Consider the following 25,930-nt stretch of genomic DNA (forward strand, 5'->3'; position numbering starts at 1 on the left):
TCAGTGGAGTACTGCAAGGATCTGTACTGGCTCCAATAATGTTTGCTATCTATATGAATGATATGGACGAGGGCGTGAACTGTTACATGAGCTTCTTTGCTGATGACGCCGAACTGTTAAGGAAAGTAGAAACTGATAAGGACTGTGAAGCACTGCAAGAAGATCTGAATAGGGTATGGAACTGGAGTCAGAAATGGGAAGTGGATTTTAATACTAAGAAGTGTAGCATAATGGAGTTTGGAAAAAGCAAAAACAGAATATCAAGAAAATATACAATTGGAACCAAGGAAGTAAAGAAAGTAGGATCCGAAAAAGAGTTATTATCACAAACGACTTGTCCTATGATACACAGATTAACAAAATTGTCGGGGAGACTTACAACTGGCTAAGATCAATAAAAGTGGCTTTTGCTTACCTGGACGAAGACATGATAAAAAAAATATTGGTTACATTGATAAGGCCTAGACTAGAGTATGCGGTGACATTGTGGTCCCCCAGTACCAAAAAGAACATAAAGAAAATAGAAAGAATCCAAAGAGCAGCTACAAAAATGGCACCCGCACTTGCAAACCTATCATACGAGGAGAGATTGGCTAAACTGGAGCTACCGACACTGGAGCAAAGAAGAGAGAGAGGAGACCTACTGACCATCTACAGAATCATGAAAGGCACAGAGATACTTGATAGAGAAGAATTACGAAACTGGGACAAGAGAAACACAAGAGGACATGGAAGGAAATTAAGAAAACATAGCTATAGAAGAGAACTGAAGAAAAACAGTTTTCCACATAGAGTTTTAGACACTTGGAACAAACTGGATAATGAAATAGTAAGCGCAAAAACCATTCACGAGTTTAAAAGCAAACTAGACACTGAGAGATACAATGGCGGGACAACACGAGCATAGCTCCCCTTTCCGCAAAATACAACTAGGTAAATACACACACACACAACTAGGTAAATACACACACACACAATGTTGCAACAAATTACTGCACGTTACTTTATTAATTTTTTTTTATTATCTTTTTCTTTATGCTATTATTAATACTGTATAGGGTAAACAAAACACATGCATTATTAATAGTACATATTACTTTATTGTCTTCAATTGAATAGGCCATCCAGACTACTATAGTATATGAGAAAATGACCGAGAGGATTTAGCAAAAAAAGCTCAATGTAGCAGAAAATTCCGCTACGTAGGGAGTCAAATACCGAACCAGAGTTAGCGGAAATAGGCTTAAGCTAGCGGAAAATTCCGCTAAATAGGGGGTCGAAAACAACCTCCAATTTAGCGGAAAATTCACTTTAGCAGACTAGACCTTGGCTGAATTAGTTTGTTAAATCGGGCTTCTACTGTATGTATGAACCAGTGTTCGGGTTGGAATCCTCCCAGACCCTCTTTTAGCTTGACTTTTTGTACGAGGATATTAGTGCAGGATCCCTAGTTGTATCAGTCCACCCTATTTTGTTGTCTTTTATGACATACATAGAAAACATTGTGGTAACACCCCCCCCCCCACCAGGAAAGTGGCAAATATATATCAACCATAGAATTGAATATGTAAAAGTGAGCAGGGAGGAAAAAAGAAACTACGAAAAAGACATAGAAAAATGTAAAGATCAACCCAAACTATTTTATAGATATGTGAATGGTAAACTTAGAAATAAACAGGAAATGGTGAAACTACACCATGGAAATATAGAATATACAGAAGATTTGGAAATGGCTAAAGTCATGAACAACCAATTCAAGTCTGTTTTCACCAGGGAAAAAGTACAGCATTGGGACAAAGGAATTTAAGTGTGATCACCACCCATGAGGGAAATAACAATAACACAAAAAGAAATAAGGGATCATTTAATGAACCTTGATGTCAGGAAATCACATGGCCCAGACGGAATTGCAAATTGGATACTAAAAGAATGTAAAGAAGAATTAAGGGACAAAATATGTAACATAAGTTGCTCACTCAAAGAAGGAAAAGCACCAAAGGACTGGAAAAATGGCAAAATTGTACCAATATATGAAGGAGGAAACAAAAAAGTGTGGAAATCCTTGATAGAGAAAACTTGTTAAAATGGGATAAGAGAAACACAAGAGGACATGGAAGGAAACTCAAAAAGGACAGTTATAGAAGAGACATGAAAAAAAAAAAAAAAATTCCCCATAGAGGTGGATGTATGGAACATACTTGAAACCATAGTGTGTGTTGTAAAAACAGTACAAGAGTTTGAGCAAATTAGATATGGTGAGATACAGACACGACAACACGAGCGTAGCTCCCCTTCCTGTAAGGTACAACTAGGTAAATACACACACACACCACCACAGAGAGAGATATCCCCCTCAATGAAAGAAATAATTGTAATACAGAAGGAAATCAGCGAACAAATCAAAACCCTTGACGTCAGAAAATCACATGGTCCAGATAGAATTGCAAATTGGATACTGAAAGAATGCATGGAAGAACTAACAGATAAAATATCCAGTATAATTAGATTCTCACTTAAAGAAGGAAAAGTACCATAGGACTGGAAGACTGCAAACATTGTACCGATTTGTAAGGGAGGAAGCAAGGAAGACCCATCAAATTACAGACCAGTCTCCTTGACAAGCATAGTGGCAAAAATTTGCAAAAAGGTTGTCAAAAATAGATGGGTTAAACATTTGGAAGAAAAAACTATATTGAATCCAAATCAATTTGGATTCAGACAAGGAAGGTCATGTACATCAAACTTGATGTGCTTCTACTCAAGATTAATAGACATAATACAAGAGAGAGATGGTTGGACAGACTGTGCCTTTCTGGACCCACAAAAGGCATTTGAAAAGGTACCACACAATAAACTAATAAGGAAGATAGAGTCAGTAGGTGGCATCAGAGGAAAATTATTGGAGTGGATGAAAGACTTCCTGACTGGGAGGAAAATGAGAGTAGTAATTAGAGATAAATTCTCAAATTGGGATGAAATGAAAAGTGGTGTCCTGCAGGGATCAGTACGCAGTGCTTCCACTTTTAGGGTAATTACCCTATTTTAGGGTAATCAAGCCTATGCTGGGGTGGAGTTTAGGGTAATGTTTTTTTTAGGGTAATTGGGCAAATTTTGAGGTACAAATAGAGAATCTAGGGCAATCAGACACATTCACATTCCTTTAGAACAAAACCAATTTAGAATATTTTTTTTTTTATCTTTTCGACGTTGATGAATAACAAATATATATGATGGACAGGCATGATAATATTCTGTCCAGTAACTCCTTGGCCTTTTAAAATTGTGGAGCTTATTCCTAAATCTCTTGTGGATGTAATTAATGCTTTACCACAATTATCAAAATTTGTAGACAAGCAAAAGCTAGATGATGAGTGGAGATCTCACTATTTAGTAGATGGGTTATCCAAACATATGTCTTGTGATGAGTACTGGAACATGGTTTTCAACAAAAGAAATGCAGCTGGAATGATATGCTTTCCCAACCTAAAAACTGTGATCAGTAGCTTACTGTCGCTGCCCTTTTCAAATGCATCTGTTGAGAGGTTGTTCAGCAAACTAAATTTAACAAAAAAAACCCAGAGGAACAGTCTGAAAAATGAAACAATCTGTGGGCTCATGCACGCAATTTACCACATGAAGAACAACAATGCAAAAGCAAATACCTTAATTATTGACGAAAGTTTACTTAAAGCTGTTGGAAATGTGAAAAGCAGTGCTACTTGCAAAGAATCTGCTGCTCTAAGGGGAGAACCTAGCTCCAGTACTTCATAAAATAGCATGTTACACCTATTTGGAACCAGGAATTCTGTCTTTATTTTCTGGATTACGCTCAGTATTGTACTTGTTATTTTTATAGAAATACCTTAATCTTTACATAAAGGTGACTTTGAATTACATAATACTGTTCTTATTCAGTTCTATTATTTGCCAGCAAAAAAAAAAAAAAAAAAAAAAAATTGTGATAATGATATATATATATATATATATATATATAATATATATATATATATATATTTTTGACAAGAAGTAATTATTTTAGAACTTCCCCAGTCAATATTATGACCATAATCCCTTTGGTGGACAAATAATCCACTGGACACTTGCCCCGTTCTAATACTATATTTATGTTGGCCTATTCTTTTTTCTAAGCCTTTGCCTGTTTGGCCTATATAAATAAAATCACAATTTTTACATGGTATATTATAAATACATCCTTCTTTACTTCTTGGGGAATTTTTAATTAACAGACTCTTAATGTTGTTATTATTTTTGAATACTATCTGGATACCAAATTTTTCAAAAATGCTAGGAAGATGGATTAAATTTTCGTGGTACGGAATTGTTAGCATATTTTTATAATTAAATGGTTTGACCTGCGACGTATTAAGAAAACATTTCCTAGCTTTGATTTTTGTTTTATCAATAAGATGTTTTGGATATTTTAAATTTTCTCCAATGTCATAGATGAATTGTATCTCAGGAACATTGAAGAAAAAACTGACAGCTTGGATTTTTGACTGTGATACGAGTAAAAATGAATGTACGAGAGGACATTGGTCGGCTTCCTGTAAACGTCAAATTTAAAGTATCTTCCACATCGGTAAATATTTACATCTAAAAATGGTAACATATTATTTTCTTCAACCTCTACTGTGAATTTAATGGAATGCACCAAATTATTTAAATCTGACAAAAAAGTATCCAAAGTATCCAAAGAATTGTTTAGACGAACAAGTTATGCCCAAATCAATTCTCAACAATCGATTGTTGAGTCTACGCCAAAAACCTTTTGAGGATTTTGAAAGGATTATTTTTCAAAAGCATATAGATATTATTAAGATTGAAGTGAAAGAATCATTTTATATCACAAAAGAAAAGAAAGGCGTTTTTCAAACTTCTATTCCAAACCAATGGAAAGTGAAATTATTAGATTACATATATGCTAAATTAAGGTTCGTTTGCCATAAAGTAGATGTGGATATGGTTTGAAATTCGTTGCCAATAATCAGCAGGTGAACTATGTAGATATTGCTAAGAGTTTTTGCAATTTGGAAAAATATAGTGATGTTTCAAATCAAGATATTAATATTTGTAAGGGTTTTGTGTACCCCTAAACGTTTCTTCACTACTTTTAATAATAAAGAAGGATAAAGATTTACACATCACAAAGGCGGATAAAAGTAATTGCTTAGTCATCATGAACAAAGAGACATATGTTAAATTGAGCAAGAACCCTCTAGAAAATGTTAATAGTGAATTTACTTAGTCCTCTTGTTGGGACAATTTCCCACTCTCATATCAAAGATAATGTTGACTTAACCGAAAAGCTGCTTGGACATAATATCACATTTGATTTTAAGTTGGTTAGTTTCGATATTAAAAGTTTATTCACCCGAGTCCCGGTTTTAGATTTGTTAGGATTTCTAGAAAAAGAATTAAAGAAACATGACTTTACACTCCCTGCTCATACTATTATTAGTTTAATCAAATTATGTGTAATAGACTCTAAGTTTGAATTTAATGGAAACTTTTATACTCAAACATTTGGTATGGCCATGGGGAACTGTCTGTCTCCAATTCTTAGCAATTTGTATATGGAGTTTTTTGAAAGAGAGTTATTACCAAACATTCTTCCAATTAATGCAGTTTGGTACAGGTATGTTGACGACATATTATGCATTTGGCCTAATGATCAATATTTGGATACTTTTTTGTCAGATTTAAATAATTTGGTGCATTCCATTAAATTCACAGTAGAGGTTGAAGAAAATAATATGTTACCATTTTTAGATGTAAATATTTACCGATGTGGAAGATACTTTAAATTTGACGTTTACAGGAAGCCGACCAATGTCCTCTCGTACATTCATTTTTACTCGTATCACAGTCAAAAATCCAAGCTGTCAGTTTTTTCTTCAATGTTCCTGAGAGCTTATAGAATTTGTTCCCCTGAGTTCTTGGATCAAGAAATACAATTCATCTATGACATTGGAGAAAATTTAAAATATCCAAAACATCTTATTGATAAAACAAAAATCAAAGCTAGGAAATGTTTTCTTAATACGTCGCAGGTCAAACCATTTAATTATAAAAATATGCTAACAATTCCGTACCACGAAAATTTAATCCATCTTCCTAGCATTTTTGAAAAATTTGGTATCCAGATAGTATTCAAAAATAATAACAACATTAAGAGTCTGTTAATTAAAAATTCCCCAAGAAGTAAAGAAGGATGTATTTATAATATACCATGTAAAAATTGTGATTTTATTTATATAGGCCAAACAGGCAAAGGCTTAGAAAAAAGAATAGGCCAACATAAATATAGTATTAGAACGGGGCAAGTGTCCAGTGGATTATTTGTCCACCAAAGGGATTATGGTCATAATATTGACTGGGGAAGTTCTAAAATAATTACTTCTTGTAATAATATTATAGAAATAAATATTATTGAATCTTGTTTTATAAAAAGAAATTTTGGAAATAACATGAACTTGTGTGTGATAAAATGTAACATGGGACCTCTCCGAGTATCCTTGTCTTCTTATGTATCTATTGTTTCTTTCTGTATTGCTCTTTTGTACCTTTGAAAATGTCTAAATAGACGAAAACGTTCGGTATCTGTTTTTTCAATTTCCCGGTGGTTTCTGCAAAAATACTTTATCACGTGTGTTTTGTGATTTCTTTGCATATATATATATATATATATATATATATATATATATAATATATATAATATGTATATATATATATATATTTATATGTAAATTAAATAAAGTTATAATTTAGGGTAATTGACACAACTGTCTGGGGTAACGAAATTTTTTGCTGTGGAAGCACTGTCAGTACAGGCCCCGATCATGTTTGCCATATACATAAATGACATGGATGAAGGAGTAGAGTGTTATATGAATTTCTTTGCAGACGACGCAAAAATACTAAAGTAAAAACTGAGGATTGCAACTCGTTACAACAAGACTTGGACAAGATCTGGAAATGGACTCAAAAGTGGGAAGTGAAATTCAGTATCAAGAAATGTAGTATAATGGAATTTGGAAAAAGTAAAAACAGAATATAGAGATATTGGTGAAGAAGAGGTCAAAAAAGTAAACTCAGAAAAAACAGAATATCGAGAGATTGGTGAAGAAGAGGTCAAAAAAGTAAACTCATAAAAAGTAAAAACAGAATATCAAGAGATTGGTGAAGAAGAGGTCAAAAAAGCAAACTCGGAAAAAGACCTTGGAGTGATGATCAGCAAAGACTTGACACCGGATAAACATATTAACCTCTTCACTCCGGGGCACATCTCACGTCTGGCAGCATTAGCTCCCCAACGTGCGATGTTGCGTCATAATAATCGCATTATAAAAAATAAAGTCGGTGCTCAATCTTGAATTTTGATAACCATAGAAAATATGATGAAGCCAGTTTAGAGAGAATGGAGGTTACGTAGGTACAACTACAATAAATATAATCAAGACGCCGATGTCGGCATCATCGCGTACCCACTTGCTCCTCATGACGCCTACATAGGCGTCACCATATGGAAGTGGTTAATAAAATAGTCAGAGAAACCTACAATTTATTGAAGTCAATAAAAGTGGTATTTGCCTATTTGGATGAGAAAATTATGAGAAATTTTAACTACACTAATAAGACCAAAACTCGAGTATGCAACAACACTATGGACACCCAGTACCAAAAAGAATATAAAAAAATTAGAAAGAATACAAAGAGCAACAACAAAACTGGCACCAACTCTTTCCAAAATGACATATGAACAAAGACTGTCCAAATAAGAATTACCAACTCCGGAACAAAGAAGGGAAAGAGGAGACCTACTATCTATAGAATTATGAAGGGAATGGAAATCTTAGATAAGAATGATTTATTGAAATGGGACAATTGTAACCATGGGAAAGGGTTGTTGGTTACATAAGGAGGACTTAATGCGGGTGAGATAAACTCCAAAATGGGAGTTTACTTCTATTTATTAACAATTGAGGCAAATCTGGTTACAAATATGATAAGGTACAAATGGGCCCTTTGGGCAAAAAACAATATGTACCAGGCCTTGACCTGGGGCACAACTGGCTGGCAACCTCTCGGTCTGCCTAGCCTGGCGTCTGGCCGGTAGGCTCTTCTCACCTACCCAGCTCTGATGACTGGCCGGTAGGCTCTCCGCCTACCTAGCTTTGGCTGCCCCTGGTTACATGGATGTTAAAGGTTATATAGGTTGTTAGTAGGTTACTGTAAGCAAAGGCGTTAGTCTCGCTATTCTATGCATTAGGGTCAGTTTATATATGAGGGTTAGTCCTATAGTTGGTGGATGTTGTTAAGTATATTATATTTATATTAGTTTATGTGTAATATAGTAGGGCAGTTTATAATAAAGGATTTTAATAGGTTAGTCTGGTGACATTGGGCATCTATATCTTGTTTGTCTTGAAATGTGCTGCATTAGGTGAATGTTGTGGGAAATGCAAGGTAAGCAAGAGGGGGAGTCTCGCTATGTTGCAAGCATGTGGATCACGTGCGTGGTGGGTGATGGTTAGTAATGGTTACACAATGGAAAAACAAGAGGACACAAAAAGAAACTCAAAAAAGATAATTACAGAAGAGGTCTGAAAAAAAAAAATAGCTTCCCACACATAGTGATAGATACAGTCGAACCTCGAAAGCCCGGACCCCGAATACCCGGACCCTCATATGACCGGTCGAAATGAACAAGGGCGGACTTTTCAAGCAAAGTTCCCTATTTGTCCGGTAGGTGGCAGCAACGGCCGTACACGTGTACTCAAACCCGGCCTTGTCAAGCTGCCACTAGGGCTGCCGTTTCGTAGAATTTTGTACCAAAACGTAGTAAAATAGTGGCATGTGGCAACTGCACAAGGACATGAGGAATTTTTTTCTACTTATCAGCGGGCTGTTAAAAACATTCAAAAACTCCAACTTTTGTTTAAAAATCATAGAATTAGTTACCAAATAACAAATGGTACATCAAAATATGACTTTTATTGTGTTACTTATAAAATATTATACCCCAAAAGATACATTTTTACTGTGTAGAAAAAAAATCTACGCTAAAGTTTCAGCTTTCTTTTAGCGATAATAATATAAAAAAAAAAGTTTTTATATCTTACTGAATATGTTAGGGCATGGGGGCCTTATATACATTCAAGAATAAAAAACTAGAACCAACATTTTGTCAAAGTTTGACAGGTATATCTTGCTATGAAAGTCTGCACACGCCCGAGAAAAATGTATGTCCCGGTATGGTAACACTCCCATTCTACATGGGAGTGTAGAAAACGCGGCAACCCTGGCCGCCACCACTGTCCCGCGTGCATACCTTCCGATATTTACAGTGTACGTAATAAAAAATACAGTACAGTACACTGTATATGCAGTACATTTACATGCCTGTATTACAGTTATTATTACAGAATTATTAGTATTATAGTATTATTATTACAGTATTGTTATTATTACAGTGTTAGAGTATTATTCTTATGTGTTTCTATGCCATATCATACATTACCTATACGTATACCGCTACGAAAATCTACGGGTGTTAGGGAGATATTTTCGATGACCGGACTTTTGGCCTGACCGGACCACCCTTCCCCCCAATTAGTCCGGGCTTTCGAGGTTCGACTGTACTTGGAACAAATTAGACAAAGAAACAGTGTGTGCAAACACTATTCAAGATTTTAAGAAAAAACTTGATGCTGAGAGATACAAAGACGGGTCACCATGAGCATAGCTCCCTTCCCTTATAATACAATAGGTATAACTAGGTAAATACAGTGATGAATCAGGAAAAGGTAGTTATAGAAATGGTAAAGAATAGGTTCAAGGGAACAGCTGTGATATATAATTATTGTCATTCGTTTATGAGTAGATATTCTTTAACTATAATGTGGATAAATAATGTGTGGTTCTGATCCATAGGGATGCTCCCAAAAAGTCCAAAAAGTATTGGCTACATGTTACCATACAGTCAATACATCAGTATGATGAAAATAGAGGAATCATTTATTGTTATTACATGATTATCTTTCATAGCAGTATAAGAAAAATTATGTACACATTTCATTATTAGCTGAACGGTGTAATGAGCTAATTTTTCTTAGGGTACCATCACACAGGGTAATTTTGACAGGTGGTACAAAGTTGACCCAGTTAATAATAATTTCTAAAAGAAAACACTTAGATGCCAAAAATGTTGTGGTCATCTTTACACCACCAGTCAAAATTACCCCACATGACATTATAGTATTCTCTTTTGTTGAATTGATATATAGCATGAATCATTAACCACTTCAGTACGACTCAAATTCTTGCATGCAACATTGGTTGCCACATGTATGATTTATCACAGTACTCACATTATAAAATATGAAGTCATTGCTGTATTACTCAATCTCTTTTACTCTGAGTAATAATAAACAGAAAACATGATCAAACTGGTTCATGGAATCCAGGGGTTACTCATGTACAACTACAAAAAATATTTATATAATCAAGATGCCAACACCAGCATCCTTGTGTACCCACTCCCGCCTCATGACGTCTACATAGGCATCATCGTACCAAAGTGGTTAAGAAATATTTATTATACTTTTTGTTGATGTATTTGAGAATTGTAGGAATAGAATACAGCATTTTCTTTTTTGTTTGAATTGAAAATTATTCAGGTTAATACTTATTTGCAGCAGACCTCTCTAGCCTAAGTTTGCAAGGGGCTTCCCCTGGTCGATTGGTGAAGGATGAATATGGAGTGGCCATGGATTGTGATATTGGAGGCCAGGGGCGAAGTGAACAACCACAGGGCAGCACAGGCGTGGGCAGTACCATCCAGCATGCACCCACTCCAGCACCCACACATCAACCACCCTCCACATCACAGGTCTCCCACTTTATTTTTTTATGTGAATGTTGTAGCTTTTATTATGTTTCTGCAGCCTATATTAACCCACATAGTACAGTGGCATATTTGGCAGGTTTTGTTGATCTAATGCCAAATTTAATCACCTGAGATATTCACAATTGATTGATACAATTTTCAGTTATGTTTATATCCTTCATTCGAATGAATAGAACAAAATTTGTTAAAGGATTTGAGTTGAATGATCTCTCACATTCCCATTTTATCTCATGTTCCATATTTTGTTTTACCAGTCGATACTTTAGGAACATCCAAATGGACTAGACTTGCTCTGTATTATTTCATGATTAGAGACTAAATACACAGTTTGGGTGAACATCATAAACCCCACCCTTCCTCTCAGAGAGGGCTAGGACAGTGCTGCATTATGGAGGGTTTTGTGATGCAGGGCATTTGGTATAGCATACTCCTACTATGAACTTGCTTGCTACCAAGCAGGCTTGATAGGCCTCCACTCCAACCTCGTGTCCAAGTAGCAATGCTCAGCTATAAAGCATACCATACAAATACCCAAAGGTCCTTTCCCCTTTAAAATGTAGGGGTGGCTGAGTCCAAGCATGCACTCAATAATGTTATTCAGAAAAGTTTGTTGATCACTTTTAACTTCTATTCCTTCTTTCTACTACCCTTCTTTAAGCTGTGTTTGTCATTTCTAAGACAACCTCTGTGGCTCAACAGTGAACCCAGGAAGGGGCTTTGGTTATTGATGACAAAATACAAATCTTACCACTGCTCCATGTTATGATATGTAATTATTGAATGTTGATCTGTTTTATACTCATGATTACAATATATATTTTTTAATTACTAATGATGGAACATTCCCTCAGAAAAATATGAGCACTCCTGTGTTGGCTTTGTCTGTAAGGGAAATAATTACCACATGTATAATGATTACAGTAGGATTGTGTATAATGATTACAGTAGGATTGGCATGTGTAAGAATTGCTCTTTTTCTTATTCATGTACCATACTTGCATAACTTTTTAATTATTGACATTCATATGAAAGTAGGCTTAGAAGTATATTACAGCCTACAAAATTGCTTTTCAGAAGGCTTTGTTCACTGTCTTGTGTCTTGTTGCATTAGTAAAGTCATGTGCTGATAATTTTTTTAGATTTGTTGTGCTACTTTGAGTTTCATTATGTGAGTGATTTATGATATTTATTGACAAATTGTACATGTGATTTATGGTCCATCTTGTTAACATACTGTTACATAATAAGTTTGCCATGTTCCTCACTGGTTGTGTAGAATGTGATAATATCTTCTTTTATTCATCTTCAGTATCATCATCATTGTTGTCTTGTTTGTCTTTGTCTTCTTCATAGTAGTCATCTTCCTTGTTGTCATCTTTGTAGTTGTCATCATCATTGTCTTTTTCTTCTTTAGCTTTGTCATGGAAGCTCGCTGGCTGAGTGGGTTAGGGCACTGTTACTTGCGGCAAAGGTTGAGGGGATGGCAGTTCAAACCCTGCCAATGGTGAAGTTGAACCAAGGGCATGGTTTATGAAATTCCATGCTACAATGTCCTCTGTAAGGGTCACCATCCTAACCTCCCGATAGGGGGTAGTTTGTGATGTTAAACAATATCATCATCATCATCACCTTTGTTGTCTTTAACTTTTTCTTCATCTTTGTCTTCTTCCTGGTCTTTTCTTTTGTCTTTTTTGTCATCTTATTCTTTGTCTTCTTCCTCGATTTCTTTGTAGTCTTCTTTGCCTTTATCTTCTTCATATTTTTTGTCTATCTTCATTGCTTTCTTCTTTGTTATCTTTGTCTCTTTTGTTGTCATCTTTTTCATCTATTTTGTTTTATTTTTTATTTATTTATTTTATTTATTTATTTTTGTCTTCATCTGTTTTTCTTCTTTCTTCTCAGGACCAGTCACACAGCATCACAATTGGAATTGCATCCATATGGACAATTTTGTTTCTTGCCATCCTTTAGACATTAGGTCTTTTTCAATTTGTCCCCATGACTTTGTGACTCCCATCCCAAACCAGAGTTTGTCATTTTATCCAGTCCCTTAAATGACCTAGATGAAAATGTCAGTCACCTCTTTTGCTTCTTTCTTTTGTTGATGTCATGTCCAGTGTTTTTCAAATCTTCTTATATATTCTATTAGGAGGGCTGGGAGCCAATTTGCTTTCTGTTGTTTGTATCCCCTCAGCCTCTCTGTATTCTTTTATGTTTTCTTACATCTGCTTTCATTGTAGGCCAGCCAATATTACAATCTCTGCACATTCACTAGGCATTATCATGCCTAAGGTGGACTGCCATGGGACTGTTGTGAGTTTTGTGAAGTACTTGTAGTACCAATGTACATACATACATACATACATACACCAAGGCTTTTTCCCCCTTACAAGGGGGGTAGCCAAAAAGAAAAAGGCACAAAATCAATCCCACCCATTCCACCCCTGAATACACTCCACACCCCTCCACCCTCCCTTTTATCTTAGCACCTCCTGAATGACGGGTCATCCCTGCACCTTGTCCACTGCCCTGGGTCAGAAGCAGTGTTGCAAGACACAGCACATCCACAGCAAGGCCGCTTCATTAAATCGGCGACCCCCCCTCTCCATCCCCCCATTGCATAAAATGAGAGGACGGGGAGAAATCCCTTCGGGCTGCGTCAAATTTTGCTCACACATACTACCTCACCCCCCATCCACCCGCCCATTCCACCTCATGCTATCAAAACATCATCCATATACAACCATTCTCCATTCACCCCTGTCTTCTGTCCTCTCCCGTCCTTCCTCAACAGACATTCCCCTCTTCCCCAAAGCCCCCTTCACCCCATCCATCCACCTCATCCTAGGACATCCCCTCATGTTCACTCCCTCCACATCTGCCTTCCACACCTCTTTTACTAGTCTTTCTTCACTCATTCTTTCCATGTGTCCAAACCATCCTAATATTCTTTCATCAACCCTATCTCCCAGCTCCTTTTCCACCCCTGTTCTCCTCCTCACCTCCTCATTTCTCACTCTATCTAGCCTAGTAACCCCCATCATACTTTTCAGACACCTCATCTCAAACACATTCAATCAAACTCTTCTTCTCTTATGTTCCATGTTTCTGCCCCATACAGTGCTGTTGGCACAATCACTCCTTCATACAGTCTCCTCTTAGCATCCATTCCCAAATGTCTATTCCTCATTACACTCTTTAATCCACCAAGGCATTTACTCGCTTCTCTCAATCTACATTCTACCTCCACTTTCACTCCACCTTTCCCTGCCACATTTGCACCCAAGTATCTAAAACTATCCACTTCCTCCCTTAATGCTCACTTCCAGTCTACTGCCACTTTCACCCCTTGTACATCTCATCACCTTACTTTTACCCACATTTATCTTTAGCTTTCTTCTATCACATACTCTCCCAAACTCTGCCACCAACTTCCTCAATCCCTCCTCCGATCCTGCCACAAGCGCAGTGTCGTCCGCAAACAACAGCTGGCTCACCTCCCACTTTTCTCTATTTTCTTTAACCATCTCCAATCCCTTGCCCACTACCCTTGTATTTACCTCTCACACCACCCCATCCATGTATAAGTTGAACAGCCAGGGTGACATAACGCATCCTTGACGAAGTCCCACCTTTACCTCAAACCACTCACTGTCTCCATTTCCAATCCTGACACAAGCTCTACTATTCTCATAAAAACTCTTGACAGCTCCCAGAAGCTTTCCTCCTATCCCGTATATCTGCATAACATCCCACAGTGCATTATTTAGAGGGCATTATTTTCTGAATGTGAGCTTCCTGGGTATCTCTGAAAAATGTCCCACTGTCCAAGTACAATTCACAGGTACAGTCTGTCTATATACCAAGAGCTTTTCCCCCATATAAGGAAGTTAGCAAAGTCAAAGGCATTTACCTACTCGCACCCATTCCATTCAAACCCCCACCCACACACACACACACACTTTCAACGAACGGACGGCTTGAAGAACGTTCTGAAGAAAAGTGAAGATTGTGGATCCCAACGCAAAGAGAAGTGCCTTTTTGTATTTGCAGGGGGGGGGGAAATTGCTCGTGGGGTAGTGGGAAAGTAAGGAAAGAGGAGAGGGGGAGGGATTGCTGGGGAAATGGAAGGTAATGAGGAGGTGGAGGAAATGGCCCTGACGGGCCGCCGTAAGGTAGACAAACGACCCCAAGACGAGTTGGATGATAACATGTCTAATAGGAATGTGAAGATTAGAGGTATAGATAGGAGCAATATAGCAGAAAGTGATGAGAATATTTTCAAGGGATTTAAAGAGGGTGGGGGGACACAACCGCCCCCCGACTGACAAGACTAGAAGAGAAGGTCGATAAGGTGATCGAGGACTTGGAGAGTAGGTTAGGTCATATGAACACCATTTTAAAAAGGGTTGAAAGATTGGAAGAACTGGAAAAGGCGAATAAAAACTTAACTGATGAAATAGAAGACCTAAAAAGACAGTTAAGAGAGGTAAAGGTGGAGAATGAGGAATTGAAGAAGAATAGTAAAGAAAACAGAGAAACAATAGCTAAAGAAAGTAAAAATTGGAAGCAAACCCAAGAAGGAAATAAGATTTCATTCACTGACATAGTCAAACAGCAATTGAAAGAACATACTGAAGACTCAGTTATTAAAGTGATGAGACAAAAGGAGAATATAGTAAGGGATTTAGCAGACAAGAAGAAATGTATAATTATATTAGGAATGGAAGAGAAACACAACACAGATAGAACCACAAGAATCAAAGAGGAAAATGAAAAAGTAAGCCAATTACTAGAATCAGTTCAGGAAGATGAACCAGGAATTATGAAACAAATCGAAGAGAAATTTAGACTCGGAAAGTATAGCACAGACAAGACCAGACCAATTAAGATTAAATTCAAGTCACAAACAACGGCAGAGAATATCTTATCCAAAACAGGGAAACTAGCAACAAGTGAACAATACAAAAAGATATGGATAAAAAGAGAAATGAATAAAGAGGAAAGAGAGGAAGAAAAGCAGAAAAGACTGGAAGCTAAGACAAAAAACGAGAACAGAACGGAGTCAGAGAAAGAGAGATTCTATTGGAGAGTAGTGAACATGAAACTAAGGAAGTTCGACATACAAAAGAAAAACATAAGGGAAACAGAGAACACAATGGAAGTGGCAGAAAACTAAGAGTGTCTTACACAAATATAGATGGATTAATAACAGGATTGAATGAGCTGAATGATTATTTGAAAGAAAAAGAACCGGACATAATGGGAATTGTAGAAACAAAATTAAAAGGCCCACTACCACCCAACAGTGTAGGACATGATGCATACAATTATTGGATTAGAAACAGAGAGAAAAAGCAAGGGGGTGGAGTTATGTTCCTGACTAAGAAGGATATAAACGTGAAAGGTGTCATATATGGAAAGAATACAGTAGAGATGATTATGATAGAAGTGGAAGACAGAGATAAGAAGAGCAGAAAATTTGTGATCAATTATGTGCCTCCGAAAACAGCCTCATGGGAGGAGAGTGAATATAAAAGTATGTTAGAGGACACAAAGATAGCATTAACTAAAATAATGGAAGACGGAGGAAGAATAGTTATGATGGGCGACTTTAATTGCAAAGAAATCTGCTGGGAAGAAATGACAGCAAAGAGTGGTGATGACTCATGGGGAAATGCTCTACTTGAGATGATTACTGACCATTCAATGACACAATGGATACAAGAGAACACTAGGTATAGAAATGAAGAAGAACCATCGAGGCTAGACTTAATAATTACATCTGAACCTAGAATAGTGGACAAGATTGAATATAAAACACCAATAGGTAAAAGTGACCACATATTGATTGAACTGGAACTTAATGAAGAAAAATATATGAAAAGAAATGAACAGTATAGAAAAGGAAGAATGATGTATGAAAAAAACAAACTTTGATAAAATAAGAGAATTCTTCCAACAAGAAAACTGGGAAGAAATATACAAAGAAGAAACATCAGTGGAAGAGAAATGGAATATTTTGACAAAAATTTACAAAAAAGGAGTGGAAAAGTATGTCCCAAGACAAAAACAAGAAAAAGAATATGTAAAATGCTGGTACAACAAAAGTTGTAGGGAGTTAAAAGACAAAAGAGACAAAGCCTGGACCAGATGGAAAAAAGACAGAAGACCTGAAAAATGGAAAATATATACTGGTTATAGAAATGAATATGTACAAAAGTGCAGAGAGAAAAAAAGAAAATATGAAAAAGATGTTATAGAAAAGTGTAAAGATCAACCAAAACTATTCTACAGATTTGTAAACAATAAACTGAAAAACAAACAAGACTTGGAGAAATTGAGACAAGGAGGAGTTGAATACACTGAGGAAATGGAAATGGCAGAAATTATGAACAAAAATTTTAAATCAGTGTTTACAAGGGAAAATATACAACCTGAAGAGATTGAGTGGAAAGAAAAAGTCCCCCCTATGGAAGAAATAGAAGTAACAAAGAATGAAATATTGACACACTTGGGTAATTTTGATGTCAGAAAATCGCATGGGCCAGATGAAATAGCAAACTGGATTCTGAAAGAATGCAGGAATGAACTGGCAGACAAAATACATAGCATAATAAGCAGTTCCTTAAAAGAAGGAAAAGTTCCAGAAGATTGGAAAAAAGCAAATATAGTACCTATATATAAAGGAGGAAATAAAGAAGAACCTACCAATTATAGACCAGTCTCTCTAACAAGTACAATAGCAAAAATTTGTGAAAGAATTATCAAAAGTAGATGGGTAAAATACTTGGAAAAAAACAACGTACTAAATCCAAGGCAATTTGGATTCAGACAAGGACGATCATGCGTCACCAATTTAATATGTTTCTATTCAAGGCTAATAGATATAATACAAGAAAGAGATGGATGGGCTGATTGTGCATTTCTAGACCTAAAAAAAGCTTTTGACAAAGTACCACATAAGAAGTTGCTTAAGAAATTAGAATATGAAGGAGGAATACAAGGTAAATTGCTAAATTGGATGGAAGACTTTTTGCAAGAAAGAAAAATGAGAGTAGTGATAAGAGATCAGCACTCAAAATGGAATGAAGTAATAAGCGGTGTCCCGCAGGGAACAGTTCTGGCCCCAATAATGTTTGCTATATATATTAATGATATGGATGAAGGAATTGAAAGCTATATGAGCTTCTTTGCAGATGATGCAAAACTACTGAAAAGAGTGAAAACTGAAGAAGATTGTGAATCACTACAGAGGGATCTAAATAAAGTACAAGAATGGAGTAGGAAGTGGGAGATGGAGTTCAATACAAAAAAGTGTAGTATAATGGAATTTGGAAAAAGCAAAAACAGAATAGCAGGATCATATAATTTGGGAGAAGAAGGAATAAAAAAAGTAGAAAATGAGAAGGACCTGGGAGTCATTGTTATGAATAATATGTCACCTGAGAAACATATAAATAAGATTTTTGGAGAAACTTATAATTTAATAAGAACAATCAAAGTGGCATTTACATACCTGGATGAAGAAATGGTGAGGAAAATCCTAATCACCCTGATAAGACCAAGATTGGAATATGCAGCAACGATATGGTCACCAAGTACAAAAAAATGTATAAAAAAACTTGAAAGGATACAAAGAGCAATCACAAAACTGGCACCAACACTCTCAAAACTATCATATGAAGAGAGACTACAAAAACTTAAACTACAGACACTAGAGCAAAGAAGAGAGAGAGGAGATTTGATAGCTATTTACAGAATCATGAAAGGCATAGAAATTACTGATAGAGAGAATCTGATAAAATGGGATGACAGAAATACAAGAGGACACGGAAAGAAAATAAAAAAAGACAGCTATAGAAGAGATTTTAAAAAGAACAGCTTTCCTCACAGAGCAATAGACAGTTGGAACAAGTTAGATGAGAAAGTGGTGTGTGCAAAATCAATACATGAATTTAAAAATAGTTTAGATAAAATGAGATATGAAGACGGGACCCCACGAGCATAGCTCCCCTTCCCGTAAAATACAACTAGGTAAATACAACTAGGTAAATACACACACACACAAATGGCAAACATACATCAAACTAAGAAACGAATATGTAAAAATATGCAGAGATGAAAAGAGAAATTATGAAAAAAAGATAATGGACAAATGTAAAGAAGAACCCAAACTATTTTACAAATATGTAAATGGAAAACTGAAAAACAAACAGGAAATAGAAAAACTGCGCCAAGATAAGAAGGAATTTACAGAAGAACTGGAAATGGCTGAAATAATGAACAAATACTTCAGATCAGTATTCACAATAGAAAACTCGCCTAACAGTGAAGTTAGAGAGAGAGAATTATCCCCAGCAATGAAAGAAATAAACGTAACACAAAAAGAAATCAGTGATCAAATTAAAACCCTGAAAGTCAGAAAATCACATGGCCCAGACGGAATAGCAAATTGGATACTGAAAGAATGCATGGAAGAATTAACTGACAAAATATATGATATAATTACATCCTCACTTAAAGAAGGAAAAGTACCATTGGACTGGAAAAAAGCAAACATTGTACCAATTTATAAGGGAGGTGATAAGGAAGATCCATCTAACTACAGACCGGTCTCACTAACAAGCACAATAGCAAAAATTTGTGAAAGAGTGATCAAAAACAGATGGGTTAAATACCTGGAAGAAAAATCTATACTGAACCCAAATCAATTTGGATTTAGACAAGGGAGATCCTGTAAAACAAATCTGATCTGCTTTTACTCAAGATTAGTAGACATAATACAAGAAAGAGATGGATGGGCAGACTGTGCTTTTCTGGACCTGCAAAAGGCATTCGATAAGGTACCTCATAGGAAACTAATAAATAAGATAGTCAAAAGATGGCATCAGAGGAAAATTATTGGAATGGATGAAAGACTTCCTGATTGGGAGGAAAATGAGAGTTGTTATTAGAGAAAAATTCTCCAGCTGGGAAGAAGTAAAAAGCGGTGTCCCGCAAGGATCAGTACTGGCCCCGATCATGTTCGCTGTATACATTAATGACATGAATGAAGGCGTGGAGTGCTATATAAATTTTTTTGCAGATGATGCAAAATTACTTAAGAAGGTAAAAACGGAAGAAGACTGCAACTTATTGCAACAAGATTGGACACAATATGGAATTGGACTCAAAAATGGGAAGTAAAATTCAATATTAAGAAATGCAGTATAATGGAATTTGGAAAGAGTAGAAACAGAATATCAAAAGATTACAGAATTGGGGAAGAAAAAAAAAAACTATGAAAAAGATCTTGGAGTGATGATTGGAAAGGACATGAAACCAGATAAGCATATAAATAAGATGTTCGGAGAAACCTACAACTTATTGAGAGCAATCAAAGTGGCATTTACTTATATGGACGAAGAAATGATAAGGAAAATACTAACTAAACTAATAAGACCAAAACTTAAGTACGCAGCATCACTTTGGACACCCAGTACCAAAAAAAATATAAAGAAACTAGAAAGATTACAAAGAGCGACAACCAAACTAGCACTGACACTCGCCAAACTAATATATGAGCAAAGACTATCCAAATTGAACCTACCAACTCTGGAACAAAGAAGAGAAAGAGGAGATTTGCTAACTATCTACAGAATAATGAAAGGAATGGAAGTTTTAGACAGGAACAACCTATTGGTGTGGGAAAATGGTAAAAGAAGAGGACACGGAAAAAAATTGAAAAAGGATAGTTATAGAAAAAACTTGAAAAGGAACAGTTTCCCACACAGAGCGATAAATACATGAAACAAATTAGACAACAAAACAGTATGTGCTAACACTATACAAGATTTTAAGATAAAACTTGATGCGGAGAGATACAAAGACGGGTCACCACGAGCATAGCTCCCCTCCCATATATTACAACTAGGTACAACTAGGTAAATACAGAGATATGTGAATGGTAAAATAAAAAACAAACAAGAAATAGAAAAGCTGCGCCAAGGAAGTCATGAATATACAGAAGAACAAGAAATGGCAGAAGTTATGAGCAACCACTTCAAATCAGTATTCACAATTGAGAACACACCCAACTTGTGGGAATAGAGACAGAACCCCCCCCCCCAATAAAGGAAATAACTGTAACAAAGAAGGAAATCAGTGACCAAATAAAAAACATTGATAGAAAATTGCATGGTCAGGATGGAATTGCAAATTGGATACTGAAGGACTGCGTAAAGGAATTAACAGATAAAATACACACTATAATCAAATGCTTGCTCAAAGAAGGAAAGGTAACACAAGACTGGAAAAATGCAAACATTGTACCAATATATAAAGGAGGAAACATGGAAAATGCAACTAACTACAGACTGGTCTCCTTAACAAGCATGGTAGCTAAAATATGTGAAAAAGTAGATGGATTAAACACCTGGAAGAAAAATCTATACTAAATGCAAGCCAATTTGGATTTAGACAAGGAAGATCATGTACAACAAACCTAATCTGCTTCTACTTGAGACTAATAGATATAATAGATGAGAGGGATGGATGGGCAGACTGTGCCTATCTAGACCTACAAAAGGCATTTGACAGATTACCATACAAGAAATTAATAAGGAAATTAGAATCAGTAGGTGGCATTGCAGGTAATTTATTAGAATGGATGGAAGATTTCCTGACTGGGAGAAAAATGAGGGTAGTAATTAGAGACAAATAATTGAAATGGGAAGAAATGATAAGTGGTGTTCCACAAGGGTCGATGCTGGCTCCAATCATGTTTGCCATATACATAAATGACATGGATGAAGGAGTTGAATGCTATATGAATTTCTTCGCAGATGACACAAAAATAGTAAAGAAAGTAAGAACAGAAGAGGACTGTGATTCATTACAATCAGACCTGGACAAATCTGGAAATGAACTCAAAAGTGGGGAGTGAATTTCAATATCAAGAAGTGTAGCATAATGGAGTTTGGAAAAAGCAAAAACAGAATTTAAAAAAATTACAAAATTGGTGAAGAAGAAATAAAAAAAGTGCACTGGAGAGGGACCTTGGAGTAATAATCAGCAAAGACATGACACCGGATAAACATATAAACAAAATAGGCGGTGAAACCTACAACCTATTAAGGGCAATGAAAGTGGCATTTGACTACTTGGATGAAGAAATTGTTAAAAAAATATTAGTTACATTGATTAGACCAAAACTGGAATATGCAGTGACACTATGGACACCCAGTACTAAAAAGAATATAAGGAAACTAGAAAGAATACAGAGCAACAACAAAGTTGGCGCCAGCTCTTTCCAAATTAACATATGAACAAAGATTATCGAAATTGGAACTACCAACACTAGAGCAGAGAAGAGAAAGAGGTGATCTACTGACTATTTAGAATCATGAAAGGAATGGAAATCCGTGACAGGAATCATTTACTAAAAAATGACAATGGAAAAACAAGAGGTCATGAAAAGAAACTCAAAAAGGATAACTATAGAAGAGATCAGAAAAAGGATAGCTTCGCACACAGAATGCTGGATATATGGAATAACTTAGATATAGAAACAATGTGTGCAAATAGTATTCAAGATTTTAAGAAAAAACTTGATGCTGAAAGATACAAAGACGGGTCACTATCAGCATAGCTCTCTTCCTGTGTAATACAACTAGATAAGTACAAGAATATTAAAAATGTTCAATTCATTTCCTGACAAATAAATAAATAATGGTTTTCCAGAATATGGTCAACTAATTCTGCATGTAACTCCATGGGAAAGTACTGCTGTGGAGATGGGATTTACTAGAACATTTCTACTGAGGGCATAGGTTAGCAGGAGCTTTCCTTTGATTGATTGATCCTTTGAATATGAAGGACTATATTCTAGCATTGTTAACTGCCAGTATACTATTTTCCTTTGGAAAGACTTCTCTTTAAACTATTCTATACTGGTTGGTTGTTGTATACATTAGCTTCATATATCCTACATACATATATATACCAAAGGCTTTTTCCCCCTTATAAGTGAGGTAGCCAAAAAATAAAGGTATAAAAACCATTCTCATCCAATCCATCCCTAACATACTCCACTCCCCTCCACCCTTTTCCCTCCCTCTTATCGTGGCACCTCCTGGATGACAGGTCATCCCTGCATCTCGCCCGCTGCCTTCGGTCAGAAGCAGTGTTGGAAGACACAGCACATCCACAGCATGGAAGCTAGCTAATATTACTCCCATGTTCAAAAAAGGTGACAAAAAGAAACCAAATAACTACAGGTCTATAAGGTTGACTTGAGTTGTATGAAAAATTATGGAAATTATCATTAGAGATGCCATTGAACATAATTTAGAAAGTAACTTTTTCGATCAATGATAGCCACATGGATTCAGAGGGAAACGTGCTTGCATGACTAACTTACTCATATTCTACAACAGTCATCTCGAATTATGACAAAAGAAATAATATAGATTTAATATATCTAGACTTTGCAAAAGTCTTTGATACCATCTCCCATGAAAGACTACTTACTAAATTAGCTTCACACGGAATAAGTGGTAGCTCATTAAGTTGGACTAGTAATTGGTTGAATGATTGAAAACAGAGTTGTTCTAAATGGCAAAACTTCTAGATGGAAAAATGTTATGAGTGAAGTTCCTCAGGGTTTTGTTCTTAGGCCACTTCTATTCATAGTATATATAAATGATATAGACCATGGACTGAAATCTATTATCTCCAAATTTGATGATGATACAAAACAGTGTGGAATGGCAAATGAACACTTAAACCAATTGGATATACAAGATGATTTAGATAAACTACAGAAATGGTCTGAAAAGTGGCTAATGAAATTTAACGCAAGTAAATGCAAGGTAATGCACATAAGTAAAAATAACAGCAAGTACGATTACAAGTTATTTGGAAATTTGTTAACAGAAGTGGATAGTGAAAAGGGTCTTGGTGTAATTATCAGTAACAATCTCAAATCATCTAAGCAGTGTATTTTAGCCTCAGAGAAATAAGATTCTAGGACTGATTGCGCACTCTTTTGACTTCAAAAGTCCATCTCTCATTAACAAACTATATAAATCATTAGTTTATCCACATTTGGAATATGTTGTTTCCGTATGGTCACCGAATCTCATTAAAGACATTGACAGATTGGAGAAAGTACAACAGCGAGCCACAAAATTTATTCCAAATATAAAAGTTAAATTGTATGAAAATCAACTAAAACATAAATCTGTTTTCCCTAAAGAAGTGTAGACTCAGAGGTGATGTGATGCAGGTATTTAAGATTCTAAAGGGAATTGACATCAAAAGTGACCAAAGTTTCAAATTGAATGAGAATCTGACAAGAAATAATGGTCTCAAACTGTCAGGAAATAGATTTAATTTGGAAGTGGGTAGAAACAACTTTGCTATCCTTGTAGGTAATGAATGGAATAAACTTCCTGCAAAGGCAGTGTAATGTAATTCAGTTCAAAGCTTTAAGGTTCATTTAGATGAACATATAAGCAAAATGCTGTAATGCCTGCCATTTATTTTATATAATTTGTTATTATTTGTCTGTTTATTATTATTTGCTTGATTATGATTTATGTCTATTTTTTTTACTATTTACCTATTTAATTTATATATTATTATTATTATTATAATTTTTATCATTATTATATATATCTTTTTATGCATCCGACCTAGTTATGGACCAAAAGGTCTCCTGTCAGCATGCTCCTCCTTTGTAATCCTTAACCCATCGTAATAACCTGTCATCCAAGAGGAGCCAAGATAAGAGGGAGAAGGGTAAATGGGAGTGGAGTACATGGGGATGGAATGGATTGGAGCGGATTTTATGCCTTTGTTTTTTGGCTACCTCCCTTGTAAGGTGGGAAAAGCCTTTGGTATGTATGTATTTTTTTTTTTTTTTTTCACTCTGTACTGTCTTGCTGCACTGCTTATGAGACAGAGCAGTGGGTGGGAGACAGGGATGGCCCTTCATTCACAAGGAGCTAAGATGAGAGGGAGGAAATAGTGGTAGATGGGAGGGGAATGGGTGGGAGTAGGTATGTGGCTTTTGACTTGGCTACCTCCCCTATAAGGTGGAAAAAGTCCTTGGTATACAGATAGAAGTTTAAAAATGACAGGGTGGAGAGGAAGGCACTCTGGGAGATGTATGTGGTCAGGATAAAGCTGTTAGGTCAGTCAAGAATGTTTACAAGAGTAGTAGAGCTTGTGTTAGGATTGGGAATATAGAAAGCGAGTGGTTTGAGGTGAAGGTGGATCTGCATGAGGGCTGTGGCATATTGCCATAGCTGTTCTATGTGTACATGATTGGGGTGGTACAAGAGGTAAGTGCCAGGGTGATGGAGATGGTTAGTAGAGGGAAGTGGGAGGTGAGCCAGTTGTTATTTGCTGATGACAACGCTCTTGTGGTGTGGTCACTATTGTGTCAAAGGCAGTTAGTGATGGAGTTTGCAGAAGTATGTTATAGGAGGAAGTTGAAAGTAAATATGGGTAAAAGTAAGATAATGAGATGTAAAAGGAGAGAGGGTGGCAGCAAGTCTTAGTGGAGAGAAGCTGGAGGAAGTGGATAGTTTTAAATATTTAGGGTCTCGTGTAACAGGAAATGGAGTAGTTATGGTGGAGATGAAATGTAGATGTACAGTGTACAGCTTTTCATTCACAAAACTAAACTATTGGGATCCATGGCACTGCCTTTTGTTCACAAAACTAAACTGATAGGATGCATGGCACTACTTTTTACTCACAAAACTAAATAGAATCCATGGCACTGTTTTTCATTCACAAAACTAAACTGATGGGATTCATGGGACTACTTTTTACTCGCAAAACTAAATTAATAGAATCCATGGCACTGTTTTTCATTCACAAAACTAAACTGATAGGGTCCATGGCACTACTTTTTACTAAAAAAACTAAATTAATAGAACCCATGCCACTGCTTTTCATTCACAAAACTAAATTAACAGGATCCATGGTGCTGCTTCCCAATTACCA

At 36.0% G+C, this 25,930-nt stretch overlaps 1 protein-coding gene across 4 annotated transcripts in view; it reads left to right on the top strand.

Moving 5' to 3' along the window:
• The window catches only part of Med (Smad/Smad4 homolog Medea), a 200,086-nt gene that overhangs the window by 89,920 nt on the left and 84,236 nt on the right, over positions 1 to 25,930 (top strand). For 3 of the 4 annotated variants that reach the window (XM_076212692.1, XM_076212695.1, XM_076212694.1), the window contains exon 5: positions 10,719 to 10,912. In XM_076212692.1, the coding sequence (XP_076068807.1) occupies positions 10,719 to 10,912 (194 nt within the window). The remainder of the gene's footprint in view (positions 1 to 10,718; positions 10,913 to 25,930) is intronic. The other variant, XM_076212693.1, reaches the window with a different exon arrangement.

The sequence above is a fragment of the Oratosquilla oratoria genome, chromosome 30 (genome assembly GCF_046742065.1).
Source record: "Oratosquilla oratoria isolate Oo_2021 chromosome 30, ASM4674206v1, whole genome shotgun sequence".
Lineage (NCBI taxonomy): Eukaryota > Metazoa > Arthropoda > Malacostraca > Stomatopoda > Squillidae > Oratosquilla > Oratosquilla oratoria.